Consider the following 16948-nt stretch of genomic DNA (forward strand, 5'->3'; position numbering starts at 1 on the left):
AGACTTCATTTGAAACACCCGTGCTTATTCTCCATGAGATTCGTGTGTTAGTGTTACACGGGCATTCTGTGACTGATCCTCTTAAACACGGCAGTGACATCTGAGCTATAAAGAATAAATAAAAGCCCTAGTGAGACCTGAAGCAAAGGTAACATGGTCTATTATTTTACAAACATTAAAATTTTGGATTTTTTTTCCAACTGTGCCAGCCCATTGTTCCCAACAGATGCATGCTACCGTTATGTATCAAATAATAGCCCACTCTTCCTCAGTTGTTCAAGGTTAAACAAAAAAATCCTTTTTTCCTGTTAGCTATAATGCCTTCCTCTGAAGGTAACATCCACAAACCCGGCTTCCCCAGACCCTGCCCTTCAGCAAAGAATTTAAAGTTTTTGCTGGGGCAAATGTGGGTCCGAATGTGCCGCAGACTCTGGATGGTGCTCACCCAGCCAGATCCTGAAAACCCACATGGATGTTTGCTGCAACATGAGGGAGATGGGGGTCATGGAAGTGGGGGCTTTCATCTTCGCCGTATGTCCAATGCTGATGATCTTTTATGTATTTTGGGGGTATTTCCAGGAATGTCATTTTGTCACTGGCATTCAAAGTATTTATGTGGGTGACCTTGGAGGGGGATAAAACCACCTGAGAGGGTTATCGTTAGTTCCTCCTCATTCTCAGCTTAATGCTCCTGGTATGTTGTGATGAAATTTGTGTATCTTTCTGACTGTCCCCACTGCAGAACTAGAGAAGACCCTTGTATTAGGGGCTCTACAGTCCCAAAAGACCTTACAGGTTCTCCATCAGGGATGTGTCTCTTCATGCTTGGGGGCCATTTTTATTCCCAATGAGATATTTGGGAACTCGGACAATACAGCCACGGTAGCACAGCAGCATATTGCTTTAATAAAGCCGACCAGCTCCCGCTATTTCTGCATCCTCCTTCACAGCTCACCTACAGCAACACGCAGAACCCGACGGCTGCCAGTCGCAGCGAGCCCAGTACCAGGGGCCAGGTCTCGCAGTCGGCCACCTCTGCTCTCAATAGAGGGGTCGGGCAAGAGAAGCACCGAGGCCGTGCTTTCCCGGGGAGAAACCGAAGTGCAGGGGCTCCGTGCCTTGCCCCGGACACCCAGGAAGGTGCTGTCCGAGCCCGGAGCTCCCGCACCCCGAGCCTGACCTCGTGTCGCGCACCCGCCCGGTGCCGGAGAGCGCCCTAGAAGGCACTGCTTGTTTTTCTACAGTCTGTTCCAGAGAAATCCAGCTGGTAGAGGAGCGCAGCGCCGTGATTTATTCGAGAGCTCCCTCGTACTCGCCTGAAGGTCTCCGCCGCCGGGGGAGGAGGGGGAGCGGGAGGCTGCGCTCCTCGGCGGCGGCTCAGGCGGCGCCCGCCCGCCCGCGCCCCGGCACCCAGGTACAGAGCGAGAGGGGAAAGGGGATTTCCTTGGCTTCCTCCCATGCACATACCTCCCGGGGAGCGGCGGCGGCGGCCCGGCTCCCCTCGGCGGCCGCTGGGAGGCTCCGCGCCTCGCCCCGGCCTCCCCGGCGCCGCGTCCCCGGCCGCGCTATCGGCGACACCCGCCTCCCGCCCCCGCAGCGCCCCGCGCCGCGGACCCGCTCCGCGCCGCGCCGCGCCGCTCCGCACCGCAGAGGGCAACGGGCAGCTCGGGCACCCGGCGGCGGCAGCGCCCGGCGGAGGCAGCGCCGATAACCCACCGGCAACCACCCACCCCGGCGGGTCGGGGATGGAATATACAAAAACACAAAGGAAAAGTGGCTGGACTGTTCTGGGTGCAAAATGCTGGAAGTTTGTAAGTGCAACTCTCCGTTTGTAATTACTGTCTGAAGAGGGGCTGGCTTTTTTTTTTTTTTTTTTTTTCCCCCGTGCTTTTCTTGAAACTGTACTTGAAACTATTCAGTATCTGGGAGTATAAGGGAAAGTATGCGAGAGGAGTTCTTTGCCTGGGGTCGTAGCTTGCTGCTTTATTACTAAGGGGGGAAATCAGCACTGAAAGGAGTACGGCTTTTAGCCAGTGGCTGGATTAACTGAAGGCGAAGCGTGGTCTGGAAGTCCACTGACTGACATTGTTCCGGACCGGGGGATCCGTCTCTCTTATTTTTAGAGGAACTACAATTTAGCGGCAGACAGTTGGACACAGTAATAAACCGAAGAGTGGCCAGCAAAGAGCGGGCGAGCGAAACGAGAAAGCACAAAGACTAAACTAACCCGAGCCGCCTCCTCCTCCTCCTCCTCCTCCTCCTCCTTCCCCGTCTCTTTATTTGCACATTTACTAAAGACTTTTTTTTTAAAAAAAAAACCAAACAAACAAAAAAAAAAAACCCAAAAAAACCCCCCAAACCAAAACCCAACAACAAAAACCCAACAAAACCCAAATCCCCCCACTCTGCCCAATCTATGAGATTTTTGGTCCGCCGGGGGGGTTTCTCCGTGCCGCCAAGCACGGCAATGCCTTAAATTTCCACTTCAAGGAATAACCCCCCCGCTCCCCCGAAATAAAATAAAATCAATAAACCTGCCAAGTCTCACTCATTCCCGAGGGAGATCTCCTTCGTCCAGGGATTCATTTTGGAGGCAGCGGCTCGCTCTTTTTTTTTCCTGCCCTCCTCCCCCGGCGGAGCCCCCTCCGACTTCCCTCCCCGGGCGCCTTTTCCGCTCCGCGGAGCCCCTCGGCGGGGGCTGCCCGGCCCCGACCCTCGCCCCTCCCGCCCGCCCGATGCTGGCACAACCCTAGCGCCCGCCGCCCCGTGCCCCCCACGTCCCGCGGTGTGTGTGTGTGTGTGTCCCCCACCCCTCCTCCGCGATCTGTCAACCCCCCGCGGGGCCGTCACCGCCCGGGGGCCGGGTTGGGGTGGGCTGGGGGCGCGGGGCTGACCGCCCTCCGCCCCGCCGCCAGCCCCCGGGCTCGGGCTCCCGCCGCTGCCCCCGCCTCCCCCCCCCCCCCTCCATGCGGCAGTGAGGACCGACCCATCCGGAGGGCCAGGACCGGCAGCCAGCGATGGGCGACACGGCTCCCCCCCAGGCCGCGGGGCTGGGGGCCGGGCTGCTGGGGGGGGGCCCGGCGGCACCCCGGGTGCACAGCGCCATCGTGGAGCGGCTGCGGGCCCGCATCGCCGTCTGCCGCCAGCACCACCTCAGCTGCGAGGGGCGCTACGAGCGGGGCCGCGCCGAGAGCTCCGACCGCGAGCGGGAAAGCACCTTGCAGCTCCTCCACCTCGTGCAGCAGGGGCAGGGCGCCCGCAAGGCCGGCAAGCACCCCAAGGCGGCCGCCGCCAGCGGCTCGGCCCCCCCCGCCGCCGCCGCCGCCGCGCCCCCGGACTACCACCAGCACCTCCTCAGCAACGGCGGCATCAACGGGGAGCAGCCGGCGGGGGAGCAGCGCGCCTCGGCCCTCCTGGCGGTGAGTCACAGCGCCCCCTGCCGGCGGGGAGGGGCCGCGACGCGCGGCCGGGAGGGGACACCCCTCGCTCCCTCAGGGCACCTCAGGGGAGGCGCGAAGGTGCGGTCAGCGCCGAGGCCGAGGGCGGGCCTGCGGGTGGCGGGGGGGGTGTGGGGTGTCCGTGCCCACCCGGCCCGGCCCGCTGCGCCTCGCACCCCCTGGGAGGGTCCCCGCCAGGTGCTGGGCCTGGCGGCGGCGCGGCAGGTGTGAGCGATGGTGCGCAGGGCTGCCAGGCCCGGGGCGGGGGAGCTGAGGGACATGTCCTCCCTCGAAGGGATTTTGGGGCTGCTTGGAGGGTTTTTTGAACCAGGTTGTCGTCCTAAAAATGCGTCGTGTGCCTCCGCCATCGCCCCGCCGAGGTGGTGACAGCAGGCATCCCTGAGGAGGTGCTCCAGCGACAAACTCTGTCAGCACATCCCCAAGCAGGGATGGAAAGTAGCACTAAAGTATTGCCCATCTTCAAAATTGTCCCCCTGCCCCATTTTGCCCTGTTTGTCAGGGCTTCAGGCAGCTATTTTCACACGAGGCAGCAGTTTGTTGCCGTGTCCCTCGAACTCGGCCGATATTTACCCACGAGGCAGAGGGGCAGTGCCGAGGAATGGGAGCCTGTGCGTGCGGTTCAGCTGCGTCCCTCAGCGACCGGCGGGCGCTCGCAGAAGCAGCGCTGTGCGGGAGTGCACGGCGACGTCCCGCAGAGCGACAGCGTCTCACGCCCGCTGCTCCCAGCACCAGCTTCACCAGAAATGGTCAGTTGGTTATTACCACTGAGTGTGTTTCGCAGGGCAGAGTTAAAAGAGTTTTCCAGGCATTGCCGCTTTGTAAATGATATGTTGACCTTTTTCAACTGGAAATGGCTCTGAACATGTCAAAGAGGCGAAGCCTTGTCTCCTGTTACTTTATTACGAGCAGTCCGTGTACCACGCTTTTGAAGGTTTATGCTGTGCTGCGCTGCCTTCCAACTCTTAATTCTCGGCACACATGTGAAATATTAAGGGGAGTGACTGCGTCCTGATAGGCCTGTGGCTGCTATTTGAACGGCTCAAAATAGATTGCTCCCTCCGTTCCAGGCATCAAACTTATCTTTCATAGTGCCTGACATATGCTAAAATGGGACCTTTGTGGTTGTTTCTCCCTTCTTGTCCGGGAGTTCGCTGCGGTGCGTGGATCAACGTTTGGGGCTGCGTTACTCAGCATCATTTGTGAGGGTGGTGATGTAAGCGTTAATGTGATAACATTGTGTCCGAGGGGACTTTAGGTGCTTCGACCTGACTCAGTGTTCAGATTAAATCTCCCCACGTTCCTTTTCACGGTCAAGAAAGCCATTATCTTATTTTTCCAGTGTGTATTAATGAAATGCTTTGCACTTGTCCTATGGAGGGAGAAAAAGGCTTTTGGCTAATAATGTACGTCTCAGAAAAAATCCAGTTTCTGAAATCAGGGAACAGGCCTGTGTGGGGTTTTTCTTGTTTTCGGGGCTTTTTTTACTAGTTGTTACTATTATTATGAAATAGCTGGAAGCAGCTGTTTGAAAGTGCTAAATGAAACAACTCCGAAGAAAATATTGAAAGATTTTCATCTTTTAAATGCAGAGAGGTTGTCCTTGTTTCTGAAATGCCACCAACGACTGTTAACCTGCTCTTTGCTGGAGAATGCTGTGCACAGCCCTTGCTCCACATTGCATGTTGCGTTACCTCACAGATAACTCTGCACATATGTGTCTTGGACAAGGGAAAGTTCTGACAAAGTCCCCCTCATGTTTGCATGCTAGCATTCGGTAATCCTGCTGACAAGGTACGTGACTTCACTGAGCATGGTGTTTGGGTTCCTGAACCAGGGTTTGACACTGAAGAAATGCTGGCTCATGAAGCGGTATTGTTGTAATGGTATCACTGCACATCACTGATCCTCCCACTCTGTGCTTGACACAGACATTCCTCATTTGCTGCTCTGGTAGGACAGCCTAATTAAGGAAAAGAGAAAGGCAAGGGTTGAAAGTCACGTCTCTGTGTCGTGGAGGCACATGTTTCCATTACCAAGAGCTCCTTAGAACATTGTTGCAAATATTAAAAAGGAAAAGCAAACCACATGGTGTCTGAGTGGGATGAATTCAAGTGGCTGAGGGTCATAGACCAGGTAGCACATCATTGTGCTCCTGTTCTTGAAAATTCAGAGGGCAGGGATGGGCAGGGAAATAATGAGGTCTTGCTTTCACTCCAGCTGTAGCTGGAGGAGGAATTTGCTCCACCGCTTATTCCAAAGGTGCTTGAAGGACAAGGCTAAGGACAGACTAAGCCTGTTGTCCTGTGCATTATAAATGGAGGGAGAAGAGAACGATCTCTAAGTGGGATTCATCCACTGTGGGGTGTTTCCCAAGAGGAAATCTAGTAGAAGCCTTATATGCACTATTCCTCTAATTCCAGGCTTTTTGCTCACAGCAGACAGCAGATCTGAGGTGTGCAGGGTCCCGCAACAAGGTGCAGCTCTGAGCTTCAGTTGTGGCTGGTACTGCTCTGGCACAGGGAAGCACAAGGCAGGAGCATTTGTGTGAGTCTCACGCTGAGCATGTGAGAGTGGACACATCTCTGACTCCACGGGGTGACTGTAAAGCTCTGCCTGTCTTGCTGTACATTCACCAGTTAAAAAAAAACTCCACACAGATAAGTGCAAAGGCGGTCATAACTCTCTTTGGGGAGTTCTGGCTGTCAGGATGCTCTTCATCTGCAAAACCAAGATTGTCCTCACACTTCCTCTCCTGAAAATAGCTGGGTTGTTTCCTTTGCTTTGCAGGTCCCGCTGCTCTTGTTACAAGTGTGCCTGCCATGTTTAGCAGCATTGGATGGGTCGTTTAGACAGTTAGACTCAAGAGTAAATATTTGACACTCGATAACATTTGAAATGACGTCCACTTGAACATATCAAAGAACTTGAAGTGATTATCTGACATTGTTATTAGATATTTGATTTGTTATTTGATAATTATCTTTTCCCAGTGGACGGTTTAAAACCGTCAGAAATGAGAGGTTTTGGTGGGGTTTGGTTTGGGCTTAATTCAGCAGTGTTATTTTGATTTCTGAGAAAGAACCTTTGGCAGTAGTATTTTCTAATTGGAGAGTGGACACCAGATTTTTTAGCTGGACCAATGGATGTGGGTGCATGTGAAGAAGAAATCTATTCTTCAGGTCACGGCTAGGAAGGCTTTTGTACTTTCTGCCTTCCTGCATTTCCCAAGAGCTGACATTTGTTTATTTATATGGTGGTGTTACTTTTCGTGGTGCAGAGTGGAACAGATAAAATATTCTGTCTTTCTTTTATCCATACATCTATATGTATGTGTATGCCCTCCAGCACTTAGCTGTTTATATTATTTATGTTATATATAAACAGTTAGCTGTGGAGGGCATTCCTCAGTGGCTTGAGCATTGAACTGGTAATACCAAAGTTCCTGCACTGCAGTTTCAAATCTGCGGCAGCCAATTCATTCCTTCATTCTTCTGACATAGGCTGAGCACTGTTCATTTTGCTCTGTGCAAGCTGGGAAGTCGGTTTCGCAGTCATCATTGTATTATTCTGGTCAGGTTCTTTCATTGCAGCCATCACACCGGTGTCTCTGAGTGTGTTCAGTGATGTTTGTCATCAGTCACAGGTGACTTGTTCTACTTTCACCCATCTCGAAGTTGTGCTGCATTTATCATAATGATTAATTTAAATTATTAATTAAAAATATTACTATTTTCTGTACTCAGAAGAGTGACTGTGAAGGTGGCCTGCTCCCTGGATGAGGTCTGCACGCAGGTGAAAAAGAAAAGGGAAAACCGTCCCATATAGATGATGTAGCCAAGGAAGAGGGGAATGGGTTAATTCCTCCTACTCCCCTAAATTCTCATCAACAGCAGCACAAATCTGGAAGAGTCAATGGGTTTGTCCCAGTTCCCTGAGGACCTCAGTGGAAGACAGGGTTGCCTGATTGGTGCCAAGAGCCAAGTTTGGCTTGTAAAACCTCAATTTAGGCAGTTATTTTATGTGGAGATCTGTTAATGATCATGGAAGCCCTGACTTTGTTTCTTAATAACTTTTTTTTATGATCCACACTGTGCTTGCTGAGGTTTGGCATCCCCCGTGCTAGCATTAAAGATCCTCAAGTATTTTAAAAGGAAGGTTTGTGCTCTAGTATCTTTGGCCCAAGTTTACTCTTCCCCCATCTCCCAAGTACTTTGCTTTGTTTGCTAGTTGGCTGCTGGGGTACCCTGCAGAAATAGCTGCATTTTCTGATTCTGGATGTACATAACTTTTGGAAGCATTCTGAAGCAAGCAGTATAAGATGACCAGCTATGAGGTGTTGTTATAGTGTGGTGAGCACAGGTGGATTAAAGCACAAACTGTTCTGCAGACCTGTGGTGGGATCTTTTGACTAACAAAGTTTGGTGTCAAAGCAATGAAATGTTCTGTCCGTGGGGTGGAGGACTGCTATCTGCTACTTGTGCTTCTGTAGGAGGAGAGCTGGGTTCTGATAAAGACAATTTATGTAGCTGAGTCAGAGAAAATGAATAAGTCACATCATTGCTTTTGTGGGTAGAAAATTTTGATCTTCTGTCTATGTCTATGGATCCTGCTGGGATCCATTTGTCTAGGATGGACATGGGCACCATTTAAAATCTTTGTTCCCTTCAGCTGTGAGAATGTTTTCTGAACCAAAATCAAGAAGATCCCCTGGAAGCTGTATAAAAGCTGTATTTAATGAAAAGTTGAGCAAGCGGATTTTTTAAAAGTGTGCTAGTGTAGAAGCCTTTTCAGTCCTAGGTCTCCAATCAAATAATTTGCCTCCTTTGAAGCTTTTTAAGCTCTGAATACATTTAATGAAAGCCTCCTCCATTCTGAAGCTGTTTAATAGACTGTTTCCACCACCAAAGTTTCTGTAGGTAGCGAGCAGAGAAACAGTTTGGCTGCCTGGTTTTGACACACTCTCCAACCCATGGGTTTCTTAACTTCCCTGACTATTATGGCACATCCTCTGGTAGAGCTCTCTCATCCCCTGAGGTACTCAAATTGAGTCCCTTGTGTGTAGCACCACAACAAAGGAGAGTTGATATACAGCTTCTGTTTCTTCTGCACTGAGAAGTATGACACTAGCAAAAATGATAGCTGCTCTCTGAGGAAATCTGAACCTTAGAAGGGTATGTCTGAGTCAGAGAAGCTGCTTTGCAACAACTTTGACTTATCTAACTATCATTACTTCTCCCTTTGCAAAGAACACTGCCAGCAGAAGGTCTATGTGGGGTTTGGTTAGCTTGCAGTGACCAAAAAAACCCCAGCAACTAGGTTAGTCAGTTAGCAGGTTAAAAAAGGCCCTAACATGCCTCTCTTCCTCTTCCTAACTGCTGTCAACGGTCATTTCTACCAAGATACCATCTTAAGAGGCCAACTGTAGGCTGCCTTTCTTATCAAGTCTGTTGGCTTATGATACTGAAACTTCACCTGTGTCTCATTACTGGAGAAGAATGGCTCCATCCTCGTCCCTTTGACAACTTTGGGAAGGGTAGTATCTATCATCTCCACTGCTCTGCTTACATTGCACCTCATATGAGGTGTAGGAGGAGCTGGAAGCTGTCAAGCTGCTCCAGTTAACAAAGCACTGGCATAGAGGTGCCAGCTCTGCCTCTGTGTGACCTTATGCATGTCCTCTGTTGTGCTACTATTTCCCTCCTGTGCTCGAGCTCTTCAGATGGCCCCATCTCACTGCCTAGCACATGGGACCCTGGTCTTCACCGAGGGCTCAACTCTACATAATCACCTGACACCATCACTTCTATGGAGTTCAGGAAGGTGATTAAAGAAACCACTATGTAACACTTTAGAAGGTACACAATCAGCTACATGGTAAATAGAAGAGCTTTAGCCACCTGACTGCTCCGAAGAGGAGGAACAAGGTCTTTGCTCTTTGGCCTTTCTTTGGTATCCACACGTCAATGTTCCCCTGTGTGATAGTATTCCCAGCAGCAGCAGGATAAAGCTGATGGGATTCATGACAGGGCTGTCTTTTCCACAAATCTGAATCAGTGGCCATAAACCTGAAAAGGACCTTACCCATATCACGCTGCTACAGTTTGGAACAGCTTTGAGCAGTGAAAGAGGCAGTGGTCTTGGCTGCAAAAAAGAAGGAGTTGGTGCCAAGTGAGATTTGGATCGCTTTTTCAATTTAACAGTATTAAGACACAGATTTTTTCTTTTTTTTTTTTTTTCTTTTTTTTTTTTAGGGTTTTTTGGGGGTTTTTTTAGATGAAAGCATAAACTGCTTATGCTCCAGATTTCCCATGAAAAGCTTCCCATAGCCACTTGAGAGCCAACCTGAGAATTTGTCATACCTTGTCAAGTTCTTCCAAAGTATTATTAGATGCAGGTAATCAATCCATAATTGTATGGCATTGCCAACACCAATACCCAACACAAAATACCTGCAACTCTCAAGCAACAGTTCTTAGATGAATGTGCTATAAACTAGAAACTCAGTGTTTCTACTCTGACTCTAGGTCAACACATCACTCCTGTTACTTCACTTCCATAAACCTCAGTTTCCTTTGTGAAAAATATTATTTATCACCTTTGTAAAGTGCATTGAGATCTGATGGTGAGTTTTATGGCTTAGAAGCCACATTCATTATTGATGGAGCCTAAGACAGGATATTTGACCGTTTGCTTTGGTAAAGCTGCAGATGATGTATATGAGTTGATGGATTCTTCTTATTTGACTTCTGTGTTTTGAGCCTTTGAGGTGCACTCGAATCACCTTTTCAGCCTTTGACCCACAGGTATGAGCACTGGAAATACAAACCCAAATAAGTCTTTTACATAATCACATAACTCCCAGAGCTCAGTTTTTATGGCACTGTGTTGCCAAGATTCACAACAAAAGTGCAGCATGTGGCAGTGCCCCTTCTTTTTAGGAGAGGAAAGCATTTCCATCTTTTCATTCGTAATCATAAAGGTATGCTTCATATTTTCTTGCTTTACTTGCTCTTCATTCTGCATCATTTTGTACTGAAATCAGTCTTCCAATTAAGTCGGCTGTATCCAGGCATTTAATGTACTTGATGCTCCAGCAAACTGGGAGCAAAGTGGGACTGAGAGCATATCACAAGTCATCTGCTCTCTATCGAGGCTGCAGCTGCACCCCAGCACTAGCAGGTGGGAGCCACCTTGTCCTGCATGTGTTGCCTCCCATCTGGTAGTAATGGAGGAAGGTTCACGTTTATGGCTCAGGGTGGGAGAAAGACTCAGAAATATATCTTAATTGAATAACTTACACAAAATTCCAACACACTCACTGAAAAAAATATCGTTTATTTTGGTTTAATTTGAAAATACCTCATGCCTGTGGCTTCACATGCAGGTGTTGGCACTTCCCTGAAGAAATTCCTTTTGTTCAGAAATGGCTCCTGTAGCTATTTTAATCTGTGTCACTCATAATTCTGATGTGCTTGCAAACCCAGCTGAATCAAGGTGCAGAGAAATTAGTACCCATTAAAAATAGGCATGAAAGTACTTCTCACACAGTGAAGAAGCAGATCTTGCAAGCCCATTTACCTGCTACCTGAGCCTGAAGCTGGCTGAAAGACCCAGTAAGTTCCTGGACTAGCAGATGAAACCCCAAGAAGGTTCATCGTGGCTATTCTGTTTCGAAACAAAACATGCTATTGTGCAAGAGTCATCCCTGTGGTACCCTGGCTTTATTACAGACCTCTGTGGGCACCTCCCTAGAGTAGGTACAAACACCCAGTGAGAACCATGCCCTTCCCTGCATACCTTTGGGCCTCAAGAGACAAGATAGACAAAGAATGGAAGGAGGAACAGAAGCATGATAAGGTCAAGTGTCTTGCCCAAGGTCAAACAGCAGGTCAGTGGCAGAGCTGGGAACGGAGCCCAGATTTCCTGACTCCTAGCCCAACACTCTATTAATCATCTCTCTGCTTTGTGTTCTGCGGTCTGTTACTGTCCATAGGAAATGTGAGGATGACTTTCCAACAGCTTCAGAGTTACTTCTTAGTTTTGGAAACTATTGATCATCAGCACACTGTTGAGATAAAGAGGTCATGTTCTGGACATATGCACTAGAGGTTGCAGAACTAAATGCTCTGGGTATCGATTTCATTCCAGGACACTGAAAAGCCATATTTCATAATCCCAAACGTTTCTTCTAAATAAGTCCGGTTTTTAAAGTCTTTTTTCCCTTACATTGTGCACAAAGTGGTTTGTTTTTACAGAGTTACTCATCACAGTTGAACTACATTGGTTCTTGCCCTATAAATTATTTCTTCCTTGAAAACGAGTTACATCAGTTATTTAGTTAGCAGGGCTTTTCTTCTCCATGGACTTTACCAATGAAACAGTCAGAAAAACAGAGAGTCAACAGTCCTGAGACACTTGTGATCCTTACTTATTTTCATTCCTCACCATACGATGTATTCAGTTTTCAAAGTCTTTCAGTGGAATTATCTTGATCACAAATTTAATTATACCTGTGAGATTTTTTTTCTTCCCAAAAATTTTGACTTGAGGCAAAACTCTGGCTACCGTGGTAATGACTTATTGAGAGTCTCTTGTAAACAATAGTATAATCACTTTCTTATAGTCATGGCAACAGTGTTTAAGCAATGAGCTTACTGAACACAATGTGCACTGTCTCCACTGAATAGCTGTTGCAGCGCTGAAGTGTATGCTGCTCATTTTCAGAGGACTGAGGGACATAAATTATTCAGCAAAACAACACTGCTTCAGAAAGTGTCTTTGAAATTGTTGTATTTTGTACTAGTCAAAGAAGGGTGCTCACGGGACTGTGTTTAATTACTGCACGACAGTGTACTCTCTGGGCCAGGTCCGCTCCCACTGAATTTAAGGGTGTCTGTCTCAAACCATTTGAGAACTGTGCTACCTGTCAGCAGGGTCATGATTCCTCTGGTATTGTTTGCCACCATTTGAAATCCCTAACGGGGAGGGCAGAATGGCTCAGGAGGATGCATCCTGCACATATGTGTGGTGTGAGAGGTAGTGATTAGGTGCGGAAGGAGGAATTTGTTTTAATGAACAGGTTCACTCCAGCAGGGCCGATCCTCTCCTTGGCCCAGAGGATCACCTGGATTCCTGTTCAGTGGATTGGTGAGGCATCTTGGAGAATGGATGGCTTCACAGGGAGCTTCAGAGTTGAACCCCAAGACAAGGAGTTGCTTCTGATTATTCTGTTTATTTTGTTTTTACAGCTCTCTCATTCAAATAAGTAGACCTGGAGGAAAGACCTTGTTGGCAACAGTTGTTGTTTTGGGATGAGTCATTCTACCAGATTTCAGAAATGCCACCCCAGTGACAGTTGGCGAAAATGCTGCATGGGCTGTTCAGTGTATGTTTTCCACTTTGGAAAATCAGACCATTTATTTAGGGTTCTGTTGCTTTAGAAACCATGTCCAGACACTCCAGTTTCCCTTTCCCTTTCCTTTCCTTTCCTTTCCTTTCCTTTCCTTTCCTTTCCTTTCCTTTCCTTTCCTTTCCTTTCCTTTCCTTTCCTTTCCTTTCCTTTCCTTTCCTTTCCTTTCCTTTCCTTTCCTTTCCTTTCCTTTCCTTTCCTTTCCTTTCCTTTCCTTTCCTTCCCTTCCCTTCCCTTCCCTTCCCTTCCCTTCCCTTCCCTTCCCTTCCCTTCCCTTCCCTTCCCTTCCCTTCCCTCCCCTCCCCTCCCCTCCCCTCCCCTTCCCTCCCTCACTCCCCTCCCCTCCCCTCCCCTCCCCTCCCCTCCCCTCCCCCCTCCTGTTTGTTTGGTTTTTTTTTTCTCTCTATTCCTCACTGCGTTTCAGTCTTGATTCTGTTCTGATTAGCCCCTCCTGAAACTGCCTATGGGAAATACTATGGACGTGGCACTGTGGAATATCAGCATAATGTAAGATCAAGCTCTTTTTTTCTGGTCATTATGGTAGTTTATATCAAGAAATGCATTCTCTCTGATTCTCTAAAAGGTTTTGGTAAACCGTCCTTCCAAGCTAGATACACTTGGTCTTCAACATGGGGCTGCTTACCTCTATGGCCCAGTTCCCGGAAACAGTTATGCATGTGCTTAATTGTGTACACATGAGTAATCGCACTGAAATCAAGATGTGTAGAATTAAGCAAGTCTAGAAGTATTTGCACGGTTTGGTCTTTGTTCAACAAACAGGCCTCAGCCTGGCTGAAGTCCACGATATGCTACAAAAGGAAACTGAATTCAAAAGTAGCGTATTAATTATCAGTTGACTTATTTCCTTAAACCAGTTAATTCTGTACTTTTAAAAACTACTTTCAATTTTTCCTGCAAATCCAATTGCCCTTCCTTTCACACTCATTTTTCCTTCTCACTGCTCAACTCCCAGCAGACCTGAGCTGCCAGCCACATGATCCCCTTTCATAATGATTTGAGTTCCGACGTTTCTTTTTTCCTACCAGATTTGTGTATTACCATAATGGTTCCTAGGACATATTTTGGCCAGCTTTTAGGAAGAGAGAGAGTCACAGTGTTTCAGACCTTCATTTCCAAGTGCAGTATTAAATATAATCCTTATAATTATAGCACTGCCACTTGGACCACTGTAGTTCAGCCTATGTCAATATGTCGTCAAAAGCTCTCTTTTTCAGGAGCTGGAACTCAGTCATGTTGATTGAATTGAAATTTGATGGCCAGCAGCTGCAAACACACTCTGGCCCCATCCCCCTGCCTCCCTGCTTTTTTTTTTCCTTTTACCACAAAATCCTCTTGCTTTCCATCAAAGTCATGGGTTTACAGAACAGAGATAGTGGCTGATTCCAGGCTAAGTTACTCTGAATCACTCCTTTGGGTTAGTTTAGACTGTTCTTCGAGGGGTGCCCTGAGGCAACCTGAAGTCCCAGTTTGCTATTTGTGCCAATGGTGAACCTGAGGGCACAGCCCCAGGTGCACCGCGAAGGCCATCCTCACACTGTACATGACCATCCTCCGTGCTGGAGCTCTTAGGGTGCCAGCTGTGTCACACTCGGCAGCTAAAAGGAAGCTGTAGACACGCCTGGGCTGAAGTCTGTGAGGCTCCCGTGTGAGCTGGGCCGGGAGTACCACAGTCCTCTCCCCTCTTGTTGCCTTGGTCAGTTGCCATACATACCTCAGTGTTCATCTAAGCAAAGGCGTCAGGACCAGGGTAATTCCCAGCAGCAGTTTATACTGCAAGCTTAACACATGCTTTTTTAGCCTTAGGGGACTGGGGAAAAAAACAGCTTTAAACTGGAAAAAAAAAAAAAAAAAAAGGTATCCAGTAGTTGTATAACACGATTCTGTAATTTTTGGTACTTAAAAACCAAAACAAAACCCCAGCATTCATAACACAAGATATTCAGGTTTTAAAAAGTGCCACTTGCCATTACAGAGTAACCACTTTTCATAAGGCTCTTTTAGTCCATGTATTTACAGGTGGACCAGAATAGCTCTGCTGAAGTTACTCCAGTCACTTGAGTAAACAGTATGTATTTCTAAAACTTTCTATATATACCAACCATATGTAGGGCCTTTGACATACATCTGTATGACACACAATACATCTGAGGGGCCCTGATAGAGCCAGGATGGCTAGTGAGGTCGATAACCCCCATGCTAGTGTACTGGATGTGTGTTCATTCTGTCAAGCCCGTGAAAGGTAACTGCATTTGGATGACTGGTGTGTCGAAAGGGCTGTTTACTGAAACAGTCCATTATGTGGTTCTCAGAGCCCTCTCCCAGGATGTACTGTCTGCGCTTAGATCTCCCAGGCTGTCATCAAAGCACAGGCTCTTTGACACAGGTCAGAAGGACTCTACCACATCCTTGTGCTGCCTCTTTTGGTCACAAAAGTCACACTCATCCCCTTCCCCTGGTAAAGTCCTTCTCTGCCATCTCCCTCCTCCACTTCCCAAAGCTATTAGCCATTCCTCCTCCTCCACATTCACCCCTCTCTCACCTGGGCTATTGCCCTCCCTTCTCTCCTTTCATGCTCCTGACAGTGCTTCATAATGTTGTTTTTCTAGCTTGGAAGGGCCAGAGGGCCAGGCTAACAAGAGAGATGCTGAACACATGGTTTCCACATGTTCTCCTCATCTTCCCTAATACTGCTTCTTTAGCTTCTGTCTTTTTGCTTCAACTGGAAATCTAATGATCACAAGTGTATTCTCTCCTCCTTCCTTTAGTTTTGTAAAGGATAAGCTCGAAGGTAACATTGTAACAAGAAACTTAAAGGAAAAATTTCTGTGAGTTGACAATGCACATGTAGGTTCTCTGGCCTCTCACCGCAGGCCACGGATGCTCACAAACTGGGCAGGCAGTTGTGAATGCTCAGACTCCAGTTCAGAAGTTAAAAAAAATACTTAAAGAATATGTGTGAAGTTAAACATGATTAAATGCTTTTCAGTTTGAGTGCTGCTCCTTGAAGTGAGACCCCACGTTGGAGAAGGGATCCTTATTGGCCTGATTCAGAAAATACTTAAGAGTATATCACAGTTTTAAGAATAGTAGTACATCCTCTGTCTTGTATTTTTAATGACTCTTAAATGGGGCAGGGTGTTGTGGGCAAGGCAGAAAATGTGGAGGGTCTCCTGGCCATCTCTTACATCTCAACTCATGCTCCAGAATCTGAGTGTCTCTGAACTCTAAATACATTTTGGTAGTACTGCTGCCTACATGCCACTGTAATGGTCTGTAATGTAATTGTGTTGCATGCTCATGTGCAGATTATTTGAAGCAATTACAATTAAATGAAGAGCAATTAAGTCTTAGAAAGGAAATGTTCTTACGAAGTTAGCAGTATTTCTGTGACTGTGCTTGATGGTGACTTGGGTGCTTGGACCTTTGGATTTCTTTCCTGCATCCCAGTGATCAGTCTGGGAACAGCTAAGAGCCCAAATCTTTTTGACTTACAACATCTAGGCATCTAATCTTCTCTGTATTGAACTGAAACAATGGGAACTGGACACCTAATTGTATTTTTGGATCTCAGCCTAAAATCTCTGGAGTGCTTTGGAAAATTTATCCCTAGGAGATTTTGCTTGAGTCAAGAATATAGACTGGAGCCATTGCTCACAAGAAAACCCCAACATATGACATCAGTGCATCAATCAGAGAGGGGCCACAAAGATGATCAACTGGGAAGCCTGCTGCATGAGGAAAGGCTGACGGAATTAGGTTTGTCCAGCCTTAAGAAGAGAAGGCTTAGGGGAGACTTTATCACTACGTTGCAGCATTTAAAGGGTGGCTACAAAGAAGACAGAGACTTCCTTTTTACAAGGAGTCATGTGGAAAACATGAGGGGAAATGGGTACAACTTACTCCTGGGGAGATTCTGATTGGACACAAGAGGAAAATTTTTCACAATGAGAACAATCTGCGATTGGAATAATTTCCCCAGGGAAGTGGTGAATTCCCCAACACTGGACACTTTTAAGATTCAGCTGGACAGAGTGCTGGGCCATCTTGTCTAGACTGTTTT

General features: G+C 47.7%; 1 protein-coding gene across 1 annotated transcript in view; it reads left to right on the forward strand.

The window, feature by feature from the left end:
• The first annotated feature begins 3011 nt into the window (after positions 1-3011).
• The window catches only part of MAML2 (mastermind like transcriptional coactivator 2), a 219689-nt gene continuing 205752 nt past the window's right edge, over positions 3012-16948 (forward strand). Inside the window, exon 1 of the mRNA XM_074916835.1 lies at positions 3012-3419. Within this exon, the coding sequence (XP_074772936.1) occupies positions 3018-3419 (402 nt within the window). The 5' untranslated portion in view covers positions 3012-3017. The remainder of the gene's footprint in view (positions 3420-16948) is intronic.

Source organism: Athene noctua, chromosome 1 (genome assembly GCF_965140245.1).
Source record: "Athene noctua chromosome 1, bAthNoc1.hap1.1, whole genome shotgun sequence".
In the NCBI taxonomy this organism is placed as follows: Eukaryota; Metazoa; Chordata; class Aves; order Strigiformes; family Strigidae; genus Athene; species Athene noctua.